At 34.9% G+C, this 24,384-nt stretch overlaps 1 protein-coding gene across 2 annotated transcripts in view; it reads left to right on the top strand.

The window, feature by feature from the left end:
• SLC30A7 (solute carrier family 30 member 7) overlaps nt 1–24,384 on the top strand; it is an 83,647-nt gene that overhangs the window by 50,745 nt on the left and 8,518 nt on the right. The window contains exons 9-11 of one of the 2 annotated variants that reach the window (XR_008997077.1): nt 10,393–10,465; nt 11,259–11,349; nt 18,981–19,130. Coding sequence is in view for 1 of the 2 variants with exons in the window: in XM_036883825.2 (XP_036739720.2) it covers nt 11,259–11,349; nt 18,981–19,130 (241 nt within the window). In the remaining variant the exon portion in view is untranslated. The remainder of the gene's footprint in view (nt 1–10,392; nt 10,466–11,258; nt 11,350–18,980; nt 19,131–24,384) is intronic. The other variant, XM_036883825.2, reaches the window with a different exon arrangement.

The raw sequence follows: 24,384 nt of genomic DNA on the forward strand, positions 1-24,384 counted from the left end.
TGTCAATAGAGTTAATGGAAAAGATTTGGGAGATTTGCGACAATTTGAAAAAAATTGTAGACAAACCACGTAGCCTAGAAACATCAAAAAAATTAAGAAAAAGATATGTTATGAATGCATAAAATGTGTGTAGATACTAGTGTCTGCTTTCATTTACTACCATAAAACCAACAGGAGGCTATTAGTAGTTTGAGTTTTGGGGAGGCAAAAATACAGATTTTTGACTGTACAGGAGGATGATGCCCCTACCCCTAACCCCCACATTGTTCAAGGGTCAACTATTCTTTTATGTAAAATACATGATTGTGTTTCTCTAGAACTCATGAGAATCAATGCAAAACTATGACAAATAGATAATTTAGTAAAGTTATGGATATAAAATTGATGTACAAAATAAGTGCCTTCTACATATGAGCAAAATCCAGTTGAATTATATTACTAAAAGCAGATACCTTTTCAGTAGCAAAAAAAAAAAAAAGACACAAAAATATGTGAAATTTCTATGAGAAAACCTTTAAACACTTCTAAAACACACAAAAGTAAATGAGAGTAGTGCCTTTTTGTCAACTGAGTTTTCAAAGAATCAACATAATAAACATGTCAACTTATGTTTATTTATAAATTTAAAACTATCCTAGTAAAAATACCAACATGTTTTTTTTTTCTGGAGAGGGTAATAAAAGATGATTTTAAAACTTATAAGGAAAGACAAGGAGGAAGTTCCAAGAAAAGTGAGGGAGAAAAAGATAAACAATGTAAAGTCTTTATTATTAAAATAGTGAGAGATGCCTGGAAACACAAACAGATGAATGGATCAGATTAGAAAGTATAGAAATAGAGTTATGTACAAACAACAATTTAGTTAGGAATGAAGCAGCATTTTGAATCAGTGGGAAAAGATGGGCTTTCTAATAGCCGGATAACCAGTTGGAGGAAGATGCCTTTGAAACTGTATCTACTCTATATCCAGATAAATTCCAGATGGTTAGAACTATAAAAGTAAAACATGCTAATACCATGAGAAAGTATGTATGAATTATTTTACAACATGAGAATATTGGGGTAACTATGGCTCAAAACCTAAAATCAGTAGGTGAAAAGATAGATGGATTAAGTTACATAAAAAAAGAACTTTGGCATAGAAAAAAAATACCAGAAGGGAAGTCAAAAGGCATAATAAAGTGGTATAAATATTTGCCACTTAGATCATGAAGGGCTAACCTCCTTAAGCAGAGAGAGCTCCTAAAAATAAAAGACTAACATCCTAATAGAAAAATGGGCAAAAGTATAAGTTCATTTAGTTCGCAGGATAAGGAATAAAAATGACTTTTAAACATATAAGCAGCACATATAAAAGTAATTTAGCGTCACTCATAAAAAAGGAATGTAAATTAAAACTACATTGAGACACCACTTCTTACTAGGTAGATAAATATCCAAAAGTTTGAATAATCTTTTGGCAATGGTATAGGTAAAATAGGCACTCTCAGACATTGCTAATAGAAATGAGAATGGTACTATTTCTGATGAGAGAACTTTGACAATATCTAGCATATTTATATGTGCATTTACCTTTGATTACGCATTCCCACTTCTAGGAATGTACCCTAAAGGTAAACTGGCAATAAAAGGATATATTTGTAAGGTCGTTCTTTATGACTTTATTTGTTATAAGCAAAGAATGGAAAGGACACAAATGCCCACCAATAAGGAGTTCTATGCAGCCCTAAAAAAGAAAGAGAATAAGGAAGGGATGACATCAGCAAGATGGCAGAACAGGAATCCCTAGAATCCGTTTCCTCCATGGAAACAGATTTAACACAACAAATAAACAAAATAACCTCTGTGAGAAAAAGGTTCCTGTTCCCAGGCTGCTGGGAAGCCAACTGCATGGGAGCTTGGTAGGAAATTTGTGGCACTCTCCACGTTCTCATATTAGAGCCACTCCCACCCTTTATCTCTACACGGATGGAGTGTTTGGGAGGAAACCCTAACTGTCATTTTCTCACTGGGGAAAGGAGTTTGACATCCTTCCAGTTGACTTTTAGGGAAGCTGCTTGAGAGACTGTTGTCTTTCTTGTTTGTGTCCAAGTATTGACAGAAATGGTAGACAGGTTGGGTATCCCTGAGAATATCAACTGTGCATTAGAGTCTGCAGTACCACAGACAGACACTAGGTGGAACCGCAGGACCATGATTTACTACAGCTCCAGAAGGCCACAATATTGCACACAGACACCAGGAGGAACTCCTTAATAGAAGCCAGCAAACCTCTTCAAATAGGAAATTACTTGTACAAGCCCAGTGAAGACACATACCCTGAAACTACTTGACAGTTTCTGGAATTCTGGAGAAAGTCCTCCCTTGACAAAGTCTGACCACAAAGTATGGAGAGTTGGCTGATTCGTCAGATGCCAAAATCCCAACAGCAACAAAAAATAAGATATAAAGAAACAGTAAACCATGACACATTTAAAGGAACAAGTTAGATCTCAAAAAAACTAAACCTAAAATAAGGGGACATTGAAATGCCAGATAAAGAATTCAAAATTACCATTATAAGGATGCTTGCCCAATTAAATGAAAGCACAGATAAGACAACTAAACAAAATCAGGAAAATGATGCATGAACAAAATGGCAATATCAATATCAACAGACAATAATTATGAAGAAGAGCCAAAGAGAAATCCTGAAACTGAAGAATAACAGTAACTGAATTGAAAATTTCACTGGAGGGACTCAACAGTCAATTTGACCAGGCAGAAGAATCAGTCAATTCAATCATAGGACTTTCAAAATTACTGAGGCAGAAGAGTCCCCCTGCCCCCTCCCCCACCCCACCCACCCAAAAAAAAGAGAAAAGAAAAAAATGAGAGACTGAGGGATTACAAACAAGGAAAATAAGATATGCATTATGGGAGTCCTAGAAAGTGAGAAAGGGGAGAAAGGGGCAGAGAACCTGTTTGAAGAAACAGTGGCCATAACTTTCTCAAATCTGAGAAGAGAAATGAATATACAAATTCAATAAACTTCACTCCAATCAGGATATATCTAAAGAGACCTACACTGAGACACATAATAGTAAAACTTAAATGTCACATAAAGTGAGAATCTTGAAAGCAGCAAAAGAAAAGCAACTTATCACATGAAATGATAACCACAAAGAAACTATAGAATATACACAAAGGGAAACAAGAAGGGTATCAAAATACATCACTACAAAAATATCAATGAGACATAAAGGAAGATGGCAAAAGAGGACAAGAAGGGCAAAAAACTCCAAGACAGAAAACAATGGACAAAATAGCAATAGTACTTCCTTCTGTACCAGTAATTTCTGTGAATGTAAACCACTTAGAAACACCAATTTAAAAACATAGACTGAACAGATAAAACAGAAACAAGATCTAGCTTTATTCTGCCTACAGGAGATCCACTTTAGATCCAAGGACTCATATAGACTAAAAGTGAAAGGGGGAAAAAGATATTCCAGGCAAACAGGAACCTAGAGAGATCAGGGGTGGCCATACTTCTTTTAGACAAAAACTGTGGCCATACTTATATAAGACAAAAACTGTCACACAAGAAAAAGAAGGACATTATATAAGAATAAAAGGATCAATTCACCAAGAAGATAAAACAATTATAAATATATATGCTCCTAACATTAGAGCACCCAAGTATATGAAGCAAATATTTATAGAAAGAAAGGGAGAAATAGCAACAGTAATACTACAGACTTTAAATTATGGATAGAGCAGCCAGATAGAGGAACAATAAGGAAAGAAGATTTGAACAACCTATGTACCAATTGGGTTTATATACATATACAGATCACACCACTCAACAGTAGCAAAGTATGCATTCTTTTCAATCACACATGGAACATTATCCTAGATAGATTACCTGTTAGGTAAAAGAAGTCCTAACAAATTTTAGAAGATTAAAGTTATACAAAGTATCTGACCACAATGAGATGAAATTAGAAATCAGTAGCAGAAGGAAAACCCGAAAACCCAAAAAATATGTAAAAATTAAGTAAAACACTTTCAACAACAAATGGGCCAGGAAGAACTCACAAGGGGATTTAGAAAATGTCTGGAGTCAAATGAAAACAGAAACAAAACTAATCATAACTTATGGGACACAGCAAAAGCAATACTAAGAGAGAAATTTATAGCAATATATGCCTACATTAAAAAAGAAATCTCAAATCAGCAACCTAACCTTGCCTTAAGGAACTAGAATAAGAACACATTAAACTGAAAATCAAAAAGAAGGAGATAATAAACATTGGAGCAGAGCTATGCAATAGAGAAAATAGATAAATAGAAAAACAATAGAAAAAAAGTCAACAAAACCCAGAGTTGGTGTTTTGAAAAGATCAACAAAATTGACAAACCCTTAGCTAGATTTAGAAGAAAATACAGAAGAATGAAATACCTAACATTAGAAGTGAAAGAGGAGAAATTACAACTGATATTGTAGAAATAAATCATTAAGGACTATGAATAATTACATGCCAATAATTTGGATAACCTAGAATAAATGGATGTGCTTCTAAAAATATTCACCTACCAGGGCTTAATTATGAAGAAATTTAAAAATCTGAACAACTTTATAACTAGTAAGGAGATTGAAGCAGTAATCAAAAATATCTCAACAAAGAAAATCCATAACCAGATGAATTTACGGGTGAATTCTACCAAACATTTAAAGAAGGATTAATACCAATTCTTTTCAAACTCTTCCAACAAATTGAAGAAGAGAGGAGACTCCCAAACTCATTCTATGAGGCAAGCATTACCGTGATACCAAAACTAGACAAAGACACAACAGGAAACAAAAACTATAGACCAATATCCCTGATGAGTATTGACACAAAAATCCTAAACAAAGCACTAGACAAATCGCATTTAGCAGCACATTAAAAGGATCATACATTATGACCTGGTGGGACTTATACTTGGAATGTGAGCATGGTTCAACATATGAAAATCTGTATGAACAAATGAAGGAAAACAAGACATGATGGTCTCAATGTAGAAAAAGTATGTGACAAAATTCAGCACTATTTTATGATAAAAATACTCAGCAATCTATGAACAGAAAGACACTACCTCAACATAAGAGCCTGGGTTTCTAGGTGATGTTTCACCGTTATGAATAATTGTGTTTATGCAGATATGACTACATATTTTCTGTTTGCTGTAGGACTACCATGCCTAAACATAGAGTACATTACAATATTGGGTCAATTTTCTTTGGCTTTTTTGTCAACTAAACATTTTCAAGTGTATGACATATATCAGATCTTCAAATTTTGGGGTGCTTTTAAAAAGTACAGCTATCTTTATGTTTGTAGACCATAAAAACCTCTGGAAATACACAGGTGGACTTAGCCCATAAGCTGAATCAAAGTTAAATCAGTAATTATGTTTCAATTATTAGATGTTTATTCTCAGATCTAATAGTTTTAGCTTTCTGAAATTTTTTATTAAGCATTGTGATTACCACTAGTCTGATTATTCTTCATGTTTTCATGATGTATATCATTTTCTTTGGTTTTGATTATAATTACTGCTAGATAATTTTATTTACTGTTGAAATGGTGAGACTCACTAAAAGCTGCTTCTGAAGTAAGATTTGAATATATTTTAATTTGCAAAGTTATTGGCAGTAAAGAGTAGTAGCTGTTGCTGTTTAATCTGTTAGCATTTAAACTTTTACAGTAATTTTATGTTTATTATTATATGACTGTAAATTTGATTTAACTTCAGCTTTGGAAAAATAAAACCATGACCCTGTTTTACTGGTAAACTAATGTACCTAATGACTCATTCCTTTTTATATATGCTAGGAAAATGGTATTTCATTGTTAAAGTTAGAATTGAGTTAGTCAACCAGAAGTGAACCTCTAATTGTTTCCAAATGCTTACATTTTGGGTTTGGATGCAGCTCTAAGTCTTAGCTCAAGCAGGAATTTGCTAAGCTGGTCTTTTTCCCCTTATCCTTTCATTATGGTTAGATAGATCCATGCTAAAATCTGTTTTATGATTCCCCATTATCATAGTTAATCAGAAAAACATGGACACAAGCTCCTGAGCTAAATGCAGTTTTGGATGGCAAAACTAGAGTTGCTACAGGTTTCTTTTACACTTTTTATGACCTTTGAAATTATTACAGAAATTGACCTTGATTCTAGTAACTAAATTGCATACCACAAGGTGATTTAGCAGGCACCTTTTCTCCCTCACCATTGTTTCATGACCTAATTATATAGCTCCTACTGCTGAAATTCTTACATTATTTTAAAATTACTACCAGAGAAAATGAGTGTGACATACCCATGTGCTTTGGTGAAATGCTTGCTGTTACTGAATGTAAACATTTTAGTAAAATTTTATCTAAGTTTAGTAAAATTTTATCTAAGTAGGTAACCATTCCAAATTTTATACTATGGCAAAATCAGTAAAAACCTCTTGGCTCCTTACTAAAAAAAAAAAAATGCGCTCATGTTATTTACTTATATCAGTAATGATGTCTTTTATTTAGTTATTTTAAAATAAATGTTTACCTGTAACATTAACTTTATTAAAATGTTTATCTACATTATGGTTCTTGAATGTTAAAATGAGTTATCTCTTAATTTCCTCTTAATTCTAATGTGTTACCTGTGATCATGGAACGTCTTCACCATCTGTAGAATCCTCAAACATGTGAAAGTGAATTTTAGAAGAAAAAGGGAAGTGCTAGTTTTGTTTTGTTTTTACAAGTGGCAGGGAGTAGCAGACTTTGGGAGGAAACACACTTGAAATATACACATAAAAATTTAAACAAAGGTTTGGATAAATTGATAGATGGTTGTTCTGGTGACTTAATGGAGAGGCTGTATTAAGGGAATGTCCTTAATGTTTTAAGGCTCATCTCAAAGATTATTAGAGATTAGGCTCAGTCATCTCTTACTGTGTTTTAACTCTCTGGGAGAAAATTAGAGTAGATATAGGCATTCTAAAACATTAAATATTAAAATAGTTTAATAGTTGTTTGCATTAAGTTATTTGACACCTATTGCTTAAGTAATACCATTGCTTATATTGTATGCCTTCTGTTGCTGTTGAGTCCATGTTCTGTTCTATTCCTTTTTTTCCATACTTTATTTTTAAAAGTATGTTTAGAAGTAGGTTATCAACATGCTGATAAAACTGTTCACCAAAAGTTCATGGGAAATGAAAATGGCTATAGGCATAAACTAGTTATTTTGAGCTCAAATGTGCCTTCTTCCAAATAATCAGCCCTGAAAAAGTGTTTATTGCTTCATTTCATTGACTTCTCTGTAAGCTTTTTCAGAAGTTATGAATTCCTTTGAAGTAAGGTATTGTGTACTATTTATCTATTTCCAGTGCCTCTCCCATGCTTGGCACACAGGAGGCATATAATACATGTTTGTTGACTTGAACTTCTCAAAACTGAATTTGAGATCAAAAGACTTGGTCTTATTTTCATAGTTGTGACACTTGAGATTTTAAAGGCCTAGAAGCCAGAGTAAAGGGTAGTTCTGGGACATTATAGGCAAAGGTTATAGCATGAGCCAACATATGGGAGGAAGAAAAAGAAAAAAGTGAACTGCAAGTATGTTTACTCTACTCTCTAGGTGTGCATTTGTGTGTATACAAATTACTGTGGAATTCTAAACCTCCACTTCCACAATTCTAGAGTTAGGTTCTGTTCTGGTTTAGGAAAATCTGGTGCCAAGCAACGTATACTTAATAATTGTTTATTTGTACTGATTAAATAAAATTCATTTGTTGGATTACCTAATGATGATGGAGTAAACTGGTTTGCCTTCCAAATATATTTCCTCTCTATTATTATACTTTGGCCCTTTTTTCCCTTTTTGAGTGAAAAATGGAGAAATTGCCTTGACTTTTAATCCACTGTCTCATTTTATAGATGAGAAAACTGAGGCCATGGAAGGTTGTATGATTTGTCCAAAGCTATTTCATGGCAGAATTAGAGCCCAACTATTATGATTTCCATGTGAGTGCATTTTCCATCTCAAATATCTCCAGGCATTATTAGCAGTTCCTTGGGATAAAGATTGAAGAAATTATCAAAGTGGCTAAGTTTAGGAGACACATAGAAAAAAAAAAACTTATTTTCAGTTATTCTAAGGGATCCATTTTTGTGCCTCATTTTCCAAGAACTATAGTAAGGAAGGTAGGAAGACATAAGCATTGTAAATGAGGTATATAAAAACATTCTGTGACTAATCCTTTTTCTTGAGAAATGAAGACAGAGAGAGGAAAGAAAAATGTCTGAATGGCTGAATTATACCTACTTAGACTACCATTATGTTTTTCTTTGTTTTTTTTAAAGCCTGGGAATCCTCACCTGCTTGTTAACAGCATAGCAGACAGAAACAGACACTACTCATCAGGTTAGATAAAGGAATAACCAATATTCTTTCATTGACAAAATCCTTTGCCCCACTTCAGTTGCCTTCCACCCATTTTTTCTTCTAAGATGTCACAGATTTTTTTTGTAGAGGCACAGAGAGGATATTTCATACAGTTTAGATGACACTCAGGAATCAGAAAATATACCATAAAAGTGGTGACACTTGTGATTTTAAAGGCCTGGAAGCCAGACTAAAGGGTAGTTCTGGGACATTATAGGCAAAGGTTATGGCATTGGCCAACATATGGGAGGAGGAAAAAGAAAAAAGTGAACTGCAAGTATGTTTATGTTTAGAGAGCTTAAAATGATGGATAGGAGATGAAGCTGGAGGGGGCCAGGTTCAAAAATATACCATGTTAAAGAGCTTACACTTAATCCCCCAGGCAATGGGGAGCTTTTAACAGATTTTTAATGGAGATTTTTTAATGGTCAGATACAGATTTTAGGTGGATTAATCTAATAGCTGTATAAAGAATGGTTTTATTAGTTATCTAGGGATGCATAACAAAAACCTAATAGCTAAAATAACACACATTAATATCTTACAGTTTACCTTGGTTCAGGAACCTGGGCATTACTAACTGGGATCTCCTGCCCAGGGTCTCCCACAAGGTGGCAAAGTCTCAGCCAGGGCTACAGTCATACCAAGGTTCATTCGGAGGAGAATCCACTTCTAAGCCCACTAAAGTGGTTGTGGACAGTATTGAGTTTCTTTTGGGCATTGGACTGAGGGTTTCAGTTCCTCTCCAGTGGTATCTCTCAGTTCCTTGCAACTTGGGCCTCTTAGGACCACTCACAACATGGCAGCTATGAGCAAGCAAGCAGGAGAGCAAGAGAGGGTGCTGAACAGCATGAAAGCCAGTCTTTTAACCTAATCCTAGGAGTGACAAGTCATCACTTTTGCCATACTCTGTTCATGAGCAGCAAGTCAGTGTGTCCAGGCCTTGCTCAAGGGGAGGGGATTATACAAGAGCATGAATACTAGGCAGACAGAGGTCTGGAATCCATCTTTGACACTGCCTGTCACAGAGGACTTGAGAAGTAAGACCAGAGGCAAAGGGACCACTTAGGCCGCTATAACAATATCCAGCTGAAGATACAGATATTATTGTAGACATGTATAGTCAAGTGAAGGGGTGGGGATGGAGTCAAGAAAGATTTAGGATGTTAAATCTTGAGAACTTGGTGATTTATAGCATGGGAGGGCTTAAGAGAAGAAGGAATCAAGGGTAACGTAATTTTTCTTGGCTCTTAAATTACTATCTGACTAAAGTATATCACCATTTGAATGTGACTTAAACTTCTCTCCACAGTGAGCTTTTCATCTTCATTCCTGCCATCTCCTCCACACTTTTAGTCTTCTAGGCCTATCCTTGATGTTACTTCATTATTTCTATACTATATCCAGTTAGACACCAGTTATTTCTCTCAATATCTGTTTAATTTTCCAAGATGTCTCTGGTCCTGTTGTTACTCTCCTCCTCCAAGTATACTTAAAGTATGGGAACAGTCTCCTAATTTCTTCCCTGTGGCTGTTAGCTATCTTTTAACTTAGATGCTAAGACATCTAATATGTATTTATCTATCATTCATTTAGCCAACAAGTATTTATTGTGGGCCCACTTTGTAACCAGCACTTTACTAGGCCAACTTAGGAAAAAATAGTGCACAAGACAGGCATTGCATCTGTTCCTTTGGGTCTTCATTAATACCTTCTCTTTCCTTTCTTTATATGAGAAGTACCAGTAATCTTTTAAGGTACACTTCAACTTCTACCTCCCTTGAAAAGTATATGTTTCTTTTATCTCCATCTCATAAAGCTATAACCAGGAGTGATTTTACTTTGGAAATTTTGAGGTTCTATAGTTTAAAAGAGAGCACTGATTTAAGCTATTAAGTGTAATGAAGCTATTTCTGATCTCCTCTCTTAGTCTGCCTCAAGCAGTAGAGCAATGCCTTAACCATGCTGACTCAGTGGAATCACCTGGCAAGCTTTTAAAAAACGTGGATACCTTGACCTTCCCTCAAGGATTCTGATTCAGTGTCAGAGATGAACACAAAGTAGACTCTCAAGTGAATTTGATGTGTAGCTAGTGTAGAAAACTGTTGCATTAAAATCACCCTCACATTACAGTATTGTTTTTGTAAGGGAGAGGGTGATTTTAATGCAATAGTTTAATATAATCATCCAGATAGTATAAAGTGGTGATTTCCAAGTACTGGTTGAGGGCTAGTTGCATCAATACATACAGACTTTTTAGCCCTATCATTAGAGGTGCTGATTCACTAGATATTCCAGGCTTTTTTATTTTTTAAATAATGAAAAAAAACCCTGGTATATAATCAAGTTGGAAAAATATTGGACAAATGAACTAATGTGCCATATTATTTTTTTTGTATTTTCCTTAACAGTACTATCCAGATAAATGCATGGAAATATTTGATAACTGTTAAGTATCAGTCAGCCATGATAAGCTTTATAAACTGTGTTGGAGGATTTTGGCCATTTGAAGTTGTATTTTAAACAACAGTTGAACATCTGTGTCTTGAGTTTCAGATGTTCCAATACTTTTCAGTAGTATAAGTTTAGCTTTTCATACATTGATATATTTTATCTAGCCCTATAACTTTTATTTTGGATAATAACTTACTGATCACATGAAAAATTTAGAACAATGATTGAATTCTTTTTCCTCAAATCTTATTATATTCTACAGGAAGGTATTTTATCACTTTCTTAGAGGATGAAATTGTCAGCATGTGCATTTAGTGAATTTGTTGTCTTCCTTTTCTTTAGCGTTATTCCTCTTTTAAAAGAGTCTGCTGGGATATTAATGCAGAGAACTCCTCCCTTGTTGGAAAATACTCTGCCTCAGTGCTATCAGAGGGTAAGTTTCAAAGCTTCTAAACCGTTGAATTTTATGTTGTTTCTAAGCCGTTAGGGTTTTTAACTTTTACAAATATGGGTAGCATGTGTGTATAATTTAGTATTTCTTCCAAGATTGAATGCTGACCATGAATGCCACTTATACAAACTAGAATAAAATCATCGGAAAATGTTGAACTTTTCTAAAGAAAATATGGTAGAAATTGCCCTTGTCTAGAAATCAAACACTTCTTTTAAAATGTAGATAAAAGTAGCAGGTGATATAAGCATTTATGCAACATATTTTTTGAGCTCCCACTTTGTGCCAGATAAGGCACTAGGGATGTAATGATAAACAAGACAGTGTCTCTGTTCTCAAAGAGTTTATAGTCTAGGGGGCAAACAAATGCACTAAACAATAAATTGATAAATAAGAAAATACCGGTGATCACTACTATAATAGAAACAAAACAAAGTCATGTGGTAGATAGACATGGGTGCCTATGTGAGATTCACTGAGAAAGTCATATTGAAGAAGACTGAAGAAGGAACCAGCTTATGGAAATCCTGGAGAAGAGTGTTCCAGGCAAAGGAACACTTTATGCTAATGTAAAAGTCCTGTGGCTGCAGCTAATTTAGAGCGTTTGAAGAACAGAAAAAAGGCCACTATGGCTGAAGCATAATAAATAAAGGGAAAAGTGGCTGGAAAGTTTGGAGAGAATAGCAGGGGCCAGATCATATAGAGGTTTTGGTCTTACTAAGAGGTTTAGGTTTAATTCTAGTTCAGTGAGAAGCATTAGAAAGCTTTTAGGCAGGGAGAACATCATTAAGCATTAAGCTTATGTTTTAAAAGCTCACTCACTCTGCTTGCTATTAGAGAACAAATTCTAGGCTGAGTGAAAGCAAAGAAAACCAGATATGAAGCTTTTGTCATCTAAGTGGGAAAAAAATCATGGCTGGGATTACAGGGGCAGCAGTGAAGATGGAAATGTGTAAACATTCGGGATAAGTTTTTGGAGATGGATTATATTAGTGGAGGGGAGAAAAAATGTTGACTCAAAACTAAATAGATGCTAAGGCCATTTGTTGAGATTGAGGCTGAATTAATGCGAATCTGAGGGTAGAAAATCCCTAAGATCAAGAGTTCTGTTCATGATATGTTAAAATTGAAATGCCTATTATCCTTCTAAGAGAAATGTCAGTTAAGTAGCAGATATGCAGATCTGGTGCTTTAGAGACTGATTAGGACTAAGAAGAGTTTTGAGTCATCAATACATGAATGATATTTAAAACATGAGGATTATATGAGGTTACCTTGGAAGACTCATGCTCTGTTCTTTAGCTCTTCTTTCAACTGCAGATTGAGAGAACAGCTGGGAAGACAGGAAAGGAGTGGTAGTAAGGGAGCCGGGAAAACCAGAAGAGTGTAGTGTCCCAGAGTGGAAGGAGGAAGGAGGAATCAGCTGCCCCAGATATTTCTGTGGGACACTGAGGTACGAGTATAGCATCATGAACATCTTTAATGACCTTGATAAGAGCAGTTTCATTAGAGTTCGGAGAGGAGAGCATGATATGAGTAGATTAAGGAGAAAATGATTTGGGAAAGTGGAGGTAGTGTCTGCAGGTAACTGTTCTAAGAAATGTTGTTAAAGGGGACAAAGAAATGAGTCAGTGGCCTCCATATGGATGTAGGATCAGGGGTGAGGGTATTTGTTTGTTTTCAAAATAGGATATTTTAGAACAGTGCCATCCTGTAAACTTTCCCCAATAATAGGAATGTTCCATGATCCTCACTATCCAGTATGGCAACCACAAGCAACATGTGTCTAGTGAGCACTTGAAGTGTGACAAGCACCACTGATCTTTTAATGTAATTTCACTTTCATGTGTTTAAATAGCCACATGTGTCTAGTGACTTTTGTATTATACAGCACTGTTCTGGAGTGTATTTGTTATTGATAGAAACAGTCCAGCCAAGAGGAAGAAATTGATGATATGGTAGTGAAGGTAGTTATTGAAGGAGTGAAGTTCTTGAGAAGGTGAAAAAGGATAGGATCCGAAGCACTGTGGAGGAATTAATGTAGATGGAATCCAGGGGTGCTGTATCCTCAGGGGGAAGGCAGAGAGTGCTGACATAGTTGAGGAGAATTTGGTGCTCTGGGATAAGGGTTGTCTGTGTTCTTCTGTTTTCTCTGTGATTTACAAGGCAATGAAATGTAGAGAGATTAGAAAGTCAGAGGGAAAAGAAGGTGTAAAATAGTCTTTTTTCTGAGAGAGAGAAAGTGAAGTGTTGCCCGTTTGATATTCATGGTTATGGTTTTAAGGTGGGCCAGTCAGCATAACTGTGGAGGAGAAAGGGGCCGTTTATTGAATGTCTACTATAATCTGGTCCCTAAATTATGTGTTTGTTTATGTATATTGTTTTTGTTCTTAACAGTAACCATACAGGGTTAAGTTTCATCTGCCTTCCCATAGGAAAAATTGAGGCTCAGAGAATTTAAGTATCTCATCCAAGGTCACAAATGCTAGTAGCTGATCCAGGATCCCTATCACTCTGACTCTAAAGCTCATGTGCTTCCTTCTATCACACTATCATAATAGAAAAAGCAACACAGATTTTCATCTATAAATGCATTTTACTCACATTTTAAAATTAATCAGTTTCTGTACGCATCACTCCTTAGTCTGTTCTTCAGGATAACTACAAGAATGTACTTGTTCTGCTATTTCTATGCAGGTAGAAGAAATCTATTCAGTTAGGTTGTTTCATCAACAGTGGACCATTCTATGAGGATGCCATTTAGAAAAATGTGGAGGGATACCAAGTTCAAGGCACTGTGTCATCTGTCTACCTGTCTATCTGTCTATCAGCCATAAAAAAAAAAGAATGAAATCTTGCCATTTGCAACAACATGGATGGACCTTGAAGGCGTTATGTTAAGTGAAGTAAGTCAAACTGAGAAAGACAAATACCATATGATCTCACTTACATATGGTCTCTAAAACAAAGCAAAACAAAAAAACCCAAACTCATAGATGTACAGAGAATAGATTGGTGGTTGCCAAAGGCCGGGGGTAGAGGTAGGCGAAATGGTTAAAGGGAAACAAAAGGTACAAATTTCCAGTTATAAGATAAGTAAGTCATGGGCCTGTAATGTACAGCATGCCAACTATAATTAATAATAGTGCATATTTGAAAGTTTCTGAGAGAGTAGATCTTAAAAATTCTGATCACCAGAAAACAAAGTTCTGTAACTGTATGTAGTGATGATTATTAACTAGACTTGTGATTATTTTACAGTATATACAATTATTAAATTATTATGTTGTACACTTGAAACTAATATATCAATTATACCTCAATTTTTAAAATAGAAAAAAATAATTTTTTAATGGTAACAAAAAAAAAAAATTGAAAAGGTAATTAAAGTTCTCTTAAAGCCCAGTCCCAGAGGGCAAACTTTCAAGGAATAAACCTCTTAGTTTTTCTAGAATATAGGAGATGCTACCTCCTATCAGTAAAAAATAATCTTGACCCCTAACCAGATAAAGATAGCAAATCATAAGCTAATTTTTCTTATGAATTAAGTAAGTTATATCCAACACTATATTAAAAAATAACATCGTGACTAGATTGGGTTTATCATAAGAGGGAAAGAATAAACATAAAAAATTCTATTGCTGTTACTCTTCAAGTAATAAGAAGAAAGAATAGTTATTCCAATAAAAGCATTACAATTACTTAATACAATTCAGCATATGATGAGAGGAAAAAAAGGATTAGATGGCCACTCCCTTAACTTAATAAAAGCTGTCTACCAAAAATATGCAGAAAATATGTAAAACATTAGATGTATTCCCTTGAAAATCAGAAAAAAAGACAAAGATGCCCAAGTCAGTGTTATTGTTTAATGTCTCTGAACAGATCTGAAGAACTTAAAGACAGGCTCAATAAGAAAGGTCTTTGTAACAGTTAATGCAGTTTAAAAAGAGAGATTGCTTCGAGAAGAGGTTAACTGTTGATTCCTGGAAATGGTCAGAAAGCTGGATGACCAACTAAATGTCATAGAAGGAATTCTTACAATAAATAGAAGTCTGGACCAAATGTACAAAATCTTTTTCAATTCTGAGATTCTCTGATGTTTAAGTAATCATTAATTAAGAAAAAGTTGAACTTATATCTATCAGAAATATTTATTTTTATCAGAATTTGATGAAGGTAGGCATTATTTTCTATAACTTCAAAACAGTTGGTAGGAAAGTTGAGACAATATCCACTGTGCCATTTTAAAAAACTGCTTGTACTGGAGAAAGAGGTCATGGTAGCCTTTGTCTTCCTCTTCTAGGGTTCTGACGACACAGTGGCTTGAACTCCGTATCCCTCCACATTTTTCTAATGGCATCCTCACAGAATGGTCTACTGTTAGTAGAAGAGCAACCTAACTGAATAGATTTCTTCTATCTGCATAGAAACAGCAGTACAAGTACATTCTTATAGTTATCCTAAAGAACAGATGAAGGAGTGATGCCTACAGAAACTGACTAATCCAAAGATGTGGATAAAGTGTGTCTATAGATGTGTAGATTTACACTGACATAAACACACAGGCCACGTTTTAGCATCTGATGGACAGTTAGGTTCTTTTCCTGTCTTGGCCATTGTAAATCATGCTGCAGTGAACATGGGGGTGCATGTCTTTTTGGCTAGTGTTTTCTTTTTCTTCAGATGAATACCCAGAAGGGAATTTGCTGAATCATATGGTAAATCTATTTTTAATTTTTTGAGGGACCTCCATCATTTTTTCATAGTGTCTGTACCAATTTACATTCCCACCAACAATGCACAAGAGTTCTGTTTTCTCCACCTCCTCACCAATACTTATCTCTTGTCTTTTTGATAATAGCCATTTTAATAGATGTAAGGTGATATCTCATTGTGGTTTTGATTTACATTTCCCTGATGATCAGTGAGTTGAGTATATTTTCATGTGCCAGTTGGCCATTTCTGTATCTTTGGAAAAATGTCTATTGAGATTCTCTGCCCAGTTTTAAATCAGATTTTTTTTTGCTATTACATTGTATGAGTTCTTTATATATTTTGGATATTAACGCCTACCTTTTAAATTGTTAATGGTCCTTTCACATTTTCTACTTTGTTCTCATATTATAGCATTTTCTGTATTTCTAGAAATTTATCCATTTTGTCTGGGTTTTTAAAATGTGTTTTTATTCGTTTTACACACATACACAGCTTACTGAGCACTTACTTGGGCCAGGCACTGTTTTAAGTGCTGAGGATACAAAACATAAAAACAACAGATATAAGTTTCTGCCCTTTCTAAGTTCTGTCCTTCAGTTCTGCTGGAGGAGACAGGCAGTAAAACATATAAATGTATAAATAAATAATAGAATGTGTGATATTATATGTTGAAAAGTAAAACAAAGTAGAGAAATGTAAAAATGAAACATTGAGATTTTAGGTAGTAACAGGAGACTTAGGCCACAGGAGTAACAGTAACTTACTCAGAAAGTGACATCTGAGTAAAGACCCAGAGTGGACCACGCAGAAATCTGGAAGGAAGTTACACTCTAGGCAGAGGGAATGGCAGCTACTCTGAGACAGAGGTGTGCCTGACTTTTCAAAGAATGGTGAGAAGGCTGGAGTAGCTGAGGAAGAGGTGGCAAGGGGAAATGTAGTGGGAATGAGGTAAATAAGGTGACAAGGGGGCCACGTGACATGGGTCCATGTAAATCATTGTGAAAGCACTGGTTTTTAGTCAGAGTGATATGGGAAGCTGTTGGAGGGTACTGAAAAGTGGACTTGAAGCATCTGACCTAAAGTAACAGGATCTTGCTCGGGTTACTTTGTTGAGAGTAGATGGAAGAGGCTGGAAACAGACCAGTTAATAAGCTATTACAATAATCCAGACTAGAGTTAATGCTGTCTTCAACTCGTGTGTGTGTGTGTGTGTGTGTGTGTGTGTGTGTGTGTGTGTGTGTGTAACCTCCATCAGCATGTGTCTTGCCACTTAAGGCTGTGGAAACCTTAAGGACCCACTGGAAAAGCTTAGAGACATCCTCGCATTTTTGTTGTCACATGATTCAGATATGGTGTATGTTGAAATTTAGTTCCCTGGGGCCTGGGGATGCAAAAGGTCCTGTAGTTTCTGACACAGTGAAGAATTGTCCTGTCTAAAATATGTCCCATTAAGAAACACTGACTCCTTAGTTCATTAATGTTTTCAAAGAACTGTTTTGATATTTTTGAATTTTATCAGTTTCTAAATCTCTGGATCATTGAATTTTTAAAAAGAAGTTTGTAATATTTGATGTAATATTTTAGTTTCAGGGGTACAAGATAGGAATTTGACATCTGCCTACCATCTGTCACATACAAAGTTATTACAGTATTATTGACTATATTCCCTATGCTATAGTTGTAATTGCCATGACTTATTTATTTTGTAACTGGAAGTTTGTTATAAACTTCCTCTTGATTCCCTTCACCTATTTCACCTGTCCTCGCTTATCTGACAACCACCAGTTGTCTGAATTTATGAGTCTGTTTCTGAGTTTGTTTTGTCTTGTTGCTTGTTTGTTCATTTGTTTTGCTTTTTAGATTTTTATAAATTGTACTATCTGTTTTTTGGATATATCATTTGCAAATGTCTTCTCCCATTCAGTAGGTTGCCTTTTCATTTTGTTGACAGTTTCCTTTGCTGTGCAGAGACCTTTTAGTTTGATGTAATCCCACTTGTTTATTTTTGCTTTTGTTTCCCTTGCCTAAGGAGACATATCCAGAAAAAAATTGCTAGGACCACTGTCCAAGAACTTACTATGTTTTCTTTTAGGAGTTTTATGATATCAGGTGTTACATTTAGGTCCTTAATCCATTTTTAGTTTAATTTTTTTGTTGGTGTAAAAAAGGGTCTTGTTTCATTCTTTTGCATGTAGTTGTCCAGTTTTTCCAACACCATTTATTGAAAAGACTCTTGCCTCTTTTGTTGTAGATTAATTGACCATGTAAGTATGGGTTTATTCCTGGGCTGTATGTACTATTCTATTGATCTATGTGTTTATTTTTGTGCTGGTATCATACTGTTTTGATTACTGTAGCTTTGTAACATAGTTTGAAGTCAGGAGGTGTGATACCTCCAGCTTTGTTTTTCTTTCTCAAGATTACTATTTAGGCTCTTTGGTGGTTGCATACAAATTTTAGGATTATTTGTTCTAATTCTATGAAAAATGCCATTAGTATTTTAATTATGAGTCATTGGTTTTTATCCTTTATTTCCTTCTTTCTTATTTCTTTGAGCTTACTTTATTGCTCTTCTTCTAGTTCTTAGCTCATTTGTGTTCATACTTTTTCTCTGATTGCTGTATTTGATAATGTGAATTTCACTCTCAGGGCTCTCTCATCTGTGCCCTGTGTTTTTTTGTTATTTTGATATGTGTTCGTGCATATTTCCTGAACACCTGATACAGTACCTGATGCATAATGAGTGCTTAATAGATATTTGTTAATAATTCAAGTAGCTCCAACCTCTATTTTAAACTAGAGGGTAGACCATGTTTACTGATATGTTGCATAATAATTGCAGTGGAGAGGAGCTATACTTGATGATGATGTTAATAACTCCCTTTATATTTTAGGTGCAGCAGTTGCAAGGAGTTTACAATTTACAAGAACAGCACTTCTGGACCTTATGTTCTGACGTTTATGTTGGGACCTTGAAATTAGTAGTAGCACCTGATGCTGATGCCAGGTGGATTTTAAGCCAAACACATAATATTTTTACACAGGTATGACTTTTTTACTAACTTCTTAAGGATCTTAGAATTTATCTACTAGTTTTACATAAAGGTATGTACCACAAAATGTATTATTTAACATATTAAATATATATGTATACTACATTATAAGGTAAGCATATAAGTACTTTTTTTCAACCACAAATTTTGGAATCCCTAGTTTGGTTTATGTTCTTAAGGAAGATAATCCTATTTACTCATCATTGTCCTGATTTTAATTTCTTTAAGAAAAAGTAGATTCTCCATTAGTGATACCTTTATAAGACATGTTAGGTGTTGTTTGAAGCCAAAAATTCTAAGTAGCATTTGGAATAAGAATAATGCTTTAACTAAAAATCGACTATGTTAATGTTTTTGTGTGCTAGCAAAGCCAAAGATAATTCTGTGAATTTAATAACTTAATATTGCTGTTTTTATTATACAGTATGTTAATACTGTATTTGGAATCATGTGTTAGTGAGTGCATGCCTGCAACCAAATTATTTCAGTTAATGCTTATGCCATCATAAATTGACATAGTCATGAGACTAATCAAAGTAAGAGTGATTACTATGTTATTCCATATATATTGGAAGAATAAGAACATCATGTCAAAAACATCTAAGGAGAGAGAGAGAGGACACAAATTCTCTTTCTTATCTAGTTTGCTGGGAATATTTGGTAAAAAAATCTAGATGTTGACATTGCTGCCATATAGATTTAATGAGGGAACTGTTTCTGTGCCTTGAAAATCTGTGCTTAAAAACTGACTTGCCTTTTGATGTAAAGCAATGGGAAGAACAAAACGTGACCTGTATAGTGCTTTTGCCTGAAATGGTTAGTGTGAATCTAATCACTAGCAAACAACTAGACAAATCCAGCTAGTAGAAACTTCTGCATACTGTTAGCCTCGATTCTTAAAGTGTCAATGTCATGAAAGAAAAAATAAAATAAGAGGGCAGAGGGATTATTCTAGATTGAAGGAGATTTCACAGTTAAATGCAATGTGTGATCCTTGATTGGATCTTGGATGGGGAAAAATAGTCACAAAGGAAATTATTGGGTTATTAGAAAATTTGAATATGGACTGCATAATAATAGTTAATATAATTGTGTAAGTGTTCAATTTATTGGGTGTGAGAATGGTATTGTGGTTATAGAAGAATATTCTTATTCTTAGGAGATATATACAAAAGGATTTAGAGGCAAAGTATCAGTATGTCTAACTAACATTGGTGATTATAGGTGATGGAAAATAGGTATTTATTATACTATTCTTGACTTAAAATTTTTCCAAAATGAAAAACTGAAAACAAAAACATTGGAGGCTCCTCAGTTGCCACAGGATAAAATCTATCTAGCATGGCCCAGTTAACTTTTCCAAAATTAATTAATTAATTTTTATTAAGGTGTCATTGACACATAATCTTATGAAGATTTCACATAAGCAACATTGTGTTCACTACATTCATCCATATAATCGAGTCCCCCTTCACACCCCACCACAGTCACTGTCCATCAGTGTAGCAAAATGCCACAGAGCCACTACTTTTCTTCTCTGTGTCACACTATCTTCCCATTACCCCCACACACCATGTGTGCCAATCATAATGCCCCTCAATCCACTTCTCCCTCCCTCCTCACTTATCCTCCCCAAGCCCTCTCCTTTGGTAACTGCTAGTCCCTTCTTGGAGTCTGTGAATCTGTTGCTATTTTGTTCCTTCAGTTTTGCTTTGTGGTTATACTCCACAAATGAGTGGAATCATTTGGAACTTGTCTTTCTCTGCCTGGCTTATTTCACTGAGCATAATACCCTCCAGCTCCATCCATATTGTTGGAAATGGTAGGATTTGTTTTCTTTTAATGGCTGAATAATACTCCATTGTGTATATGTACCACATCTTCTTTATCCATTCATCTACTGATGGACACTTAGGTAGCTTCCGTATCTTGGCTATTGTAAATAGTGCTGTGATAAACATAGGGATGCATATGTCTTTTTGAATCTGAGGTCTTGTTTTCTTTGGGTAAATTCCTAGGAGTGGAATTCCTGGGTCAAATGGTATTTCTACTTTCAGTTTTTTGAGAAACCTCCATGTTGCTTTCCACAGTGGTTGAACTAATTTACATTCCTACCAACAGTGTAGGTGGGTTCCCCTTTCTCCACATCCTCACCAGCATTTGTTGTTCATTGTCTTTTGGATGTTGGCCATATTTGTCTGCAAGTTCTTTATAAACATGATTTTACATTCCCAATACATAGAAGAATATACATATATAATGAATTTTTTGAATAAACAAATTCTTAAAACTGTGTTTGACCAAAACCCATCTTTACATATGCTAAGTACAGAAAAAATATTGTTGTGCTCCCATTGGTCTTTTTAACCACAAGCACCAAAAGATGGTAGAGATGTATATATAGAGAGAAATAGAGAAAGACAGACAGATACATCATTTCTTCAGACATGGACCACAGAACATATTTGCAGTTTAGTTAAATTCAGGACCTTAGCATAAATTAAACAATCTCTCTTCTCTAAAAAGAAAAATACACAGTTATGTTTCTTTGGGAATAATTAATGATGTAATCTTATATGAGGTGACAGCAAGAATTACTCTACTACAAAACCATATGCTGGTATCGCTCCAGAATTTTAAGAACTAGATCTCTTTTTAACAGACACTATAATAAGTCTGTAACATTATGACATTCAAAACGAAGCATGCAAGACCTTCGCAGGTTGTCTGAATCCTTCTCACACCTTCTCCCTGTTTTTGAGGCAACAGGAGAATGGGACTCATAAATACCCTTGTTCTGCATTGCAGCTTCTAGATCACTAATCTCTCCTTTAAGTTTTCTCCTGGTTATACTGTGTTCTTCACATTCATGGTGTGAGCTTCTGTTGATCTCTGGGACATCTCGTAATAGTCTCCTAAGATGTTGGCATTTAGTCACAATTTTCCCTTTGGAAGAAATGCAAAGTCTAGGTATAGAAATGCATGAACAGCTGTGTCTGTGGCTCAGGAGCTGCCGAAGTTGTAACTGCAGTAGGTGGAGGGAGGTGCTTCTGGTAACCTTAGAAGTCTTGGCTTTTAAAATGGCTGACTTTGAAAGTTTATACAGCTGTTTCTTTAGTTATGGAAATTGTATTTTGGTTTTGAAAATTTTAAGGTCTAAAAAATATTTTAAGCCTTTTTTATCAACCAAGGTCAAGCCAGCTTTATTTCATTCTTTGCGGAGACTGGGGACTCCGAGGTGTGCAGTGAAGATGGCTCAACAGATGTTTTTCCAGTAGGGAGAGGGGAGTCACCCTACGTATTTTCATTCCATACATTTAATGATTTAGAAATTTTTTGTGATCATTGTTTTAGTTCTGACATATACAGAATTGAAATATTTTCTTAATGTATTTTCCTTCCTTGCTTATACCCTAGTAATGCATATCTGTATGCTATGGGTATATACCAAAGCTTGTAGTAACATTTTCATTATATGAAGTGAAATTAAATTTTTTTACATTAAAAACTTTTAAATTAACAAATTATTTATAGATTTTATTTATCAAAGGTAATAAATCTCAAATTGCTCTATTTTTGAGAAAAGTATGACATTAATGCTTTAGATGCCTTAGTTCCAAAAATCCCAAAGAAGGATTTTCTCAGCAATAATTACACTTTCTGATTTTATGACACATTTAGGTGTCTTTCTTATATATCTGATCTTAAATCAGAATTTATGTAATAGTTTTTAGTTTGTCAGGATCCCGGATTCAAAAAGACATGCACCCCTAAGTTTATTGCAGCACTATTTACAATAGCCAAGAAATGGAAGCAACCTAAGTGTCCATCAGTAGATGAATGGATAAAGAAGAGGTGGTACATATACACAATGGAATATTATTCAGCCATAAGAAGAAAACAAATCCTACCATTTGCAACAACATGGATGGAGCTAGAGGGTATTATGCTCAGTGAAATGAGCAGGATGGAGAAAGACAAGTATCAAGTGATTTCACTCATCTGTGGAGTATAAGAACAAAGCAAAAACTGAAGGAGCAAAACAGCAGCAGACTCACAGAACCCAAGAGTGGACTCACAGTTACCAAAGGGAAAGGGACTGGGGAGGGTGGGTGGGAAGGGGGGAGATAAGGGGATTAAGGAATATTATGATAAGTGCACATTATATAGGGGGTCACGGGGAGGGCTGTGCAACACAGAGAAGACAAGTACTGACTCTGTAGCATCTTACTATGCTGATGGACAGTGACTTAATGGGGTATGTAGTGGGGACTTGATAATAGGAGGGAATATGGTACCCACAATGTTGCTCATGTGAAACCTGAGCATAAGATGGCATATCAATGCTACCTTAATAAAGAAAAAATAGTTTGGGTTTGTTAAAATTTATATGAGGATAACTGTAAATTGAAAAGACCAACATCAAAGTTTGTGAATTATAGCTTCCTATTTTGTTTATAAAACTAAGCGTAATGACTATTTTAGAATTGCATATTAGGTGTGTCCTTTTTATTCTCATTTTGCGTAATCATCATTTAAAATTTAATGGCTAAAGAAGTTGGATTGCTGTGTATGAATATAGAATAATACAAGAGAATTGGTGAAGTCTCTTCAGTATTTATATTCCTTTGGGATTATTAAGTGATAATCCAATTTTTAAACTACAAGGTTTTGTGTTGGCACAGAAGAATCCTCTCTCCCATTCTCCCTTTGCATTATTTTAAAAATATGAGTTATCATCTAGGAATTGTGGAAATATATAAGCTTATTTTTTATGTTTAATATATGAACAGAAAGAGAAACTGGGATACTCGGTTTAAACATGTATATAAAACATTTTATATTTCTTGTTTTAAACTGACTGTTATGATCTGTTAAGTTTTAAAATACACTTGTTAGAAATAATGTTTGGAGAAAAATCTAGAATGTGCTTGGGGTTCATTATCCTCCTCTGTTCCCCAAAGCACAGAAGATAATCAAGCCTAAATACATGCTGTTTACTCCCTGATAGAAATTCTACCTAGATTTCTTCTATCGTTTCTACTCTTTGCCTGTTTCTGTTATGCCTGTTAAGTCCTAAACCCCCAGCTTCCTGCTTCAGCTTTTTGTGTACTGTTCCTGAGCCTCAAAATAGAAGTGGACACTGATATGCAGGAAGGAACCAAAAAGCCTTCTCACAGCCCAAATGGAAGTTCCCCAAGTGTCAGAAACCTCCACCTTCACCTCCACCTCCTCCATGCTCCTG

Source organism: Manis pentadactyla, chromosome 4, assembly GCF_030020395.1.
Source record: "Manis pentadactyla isolate mManPen7 chromosome 4, mManPen7.hap1, whole genome shotgun sequence".
NCBI classification, from domain to species: Eukaryota; Metazoa; Chordata; class Mammalia; order Pholidota; family Manidae; genus Manis; species Manis pentadactyla.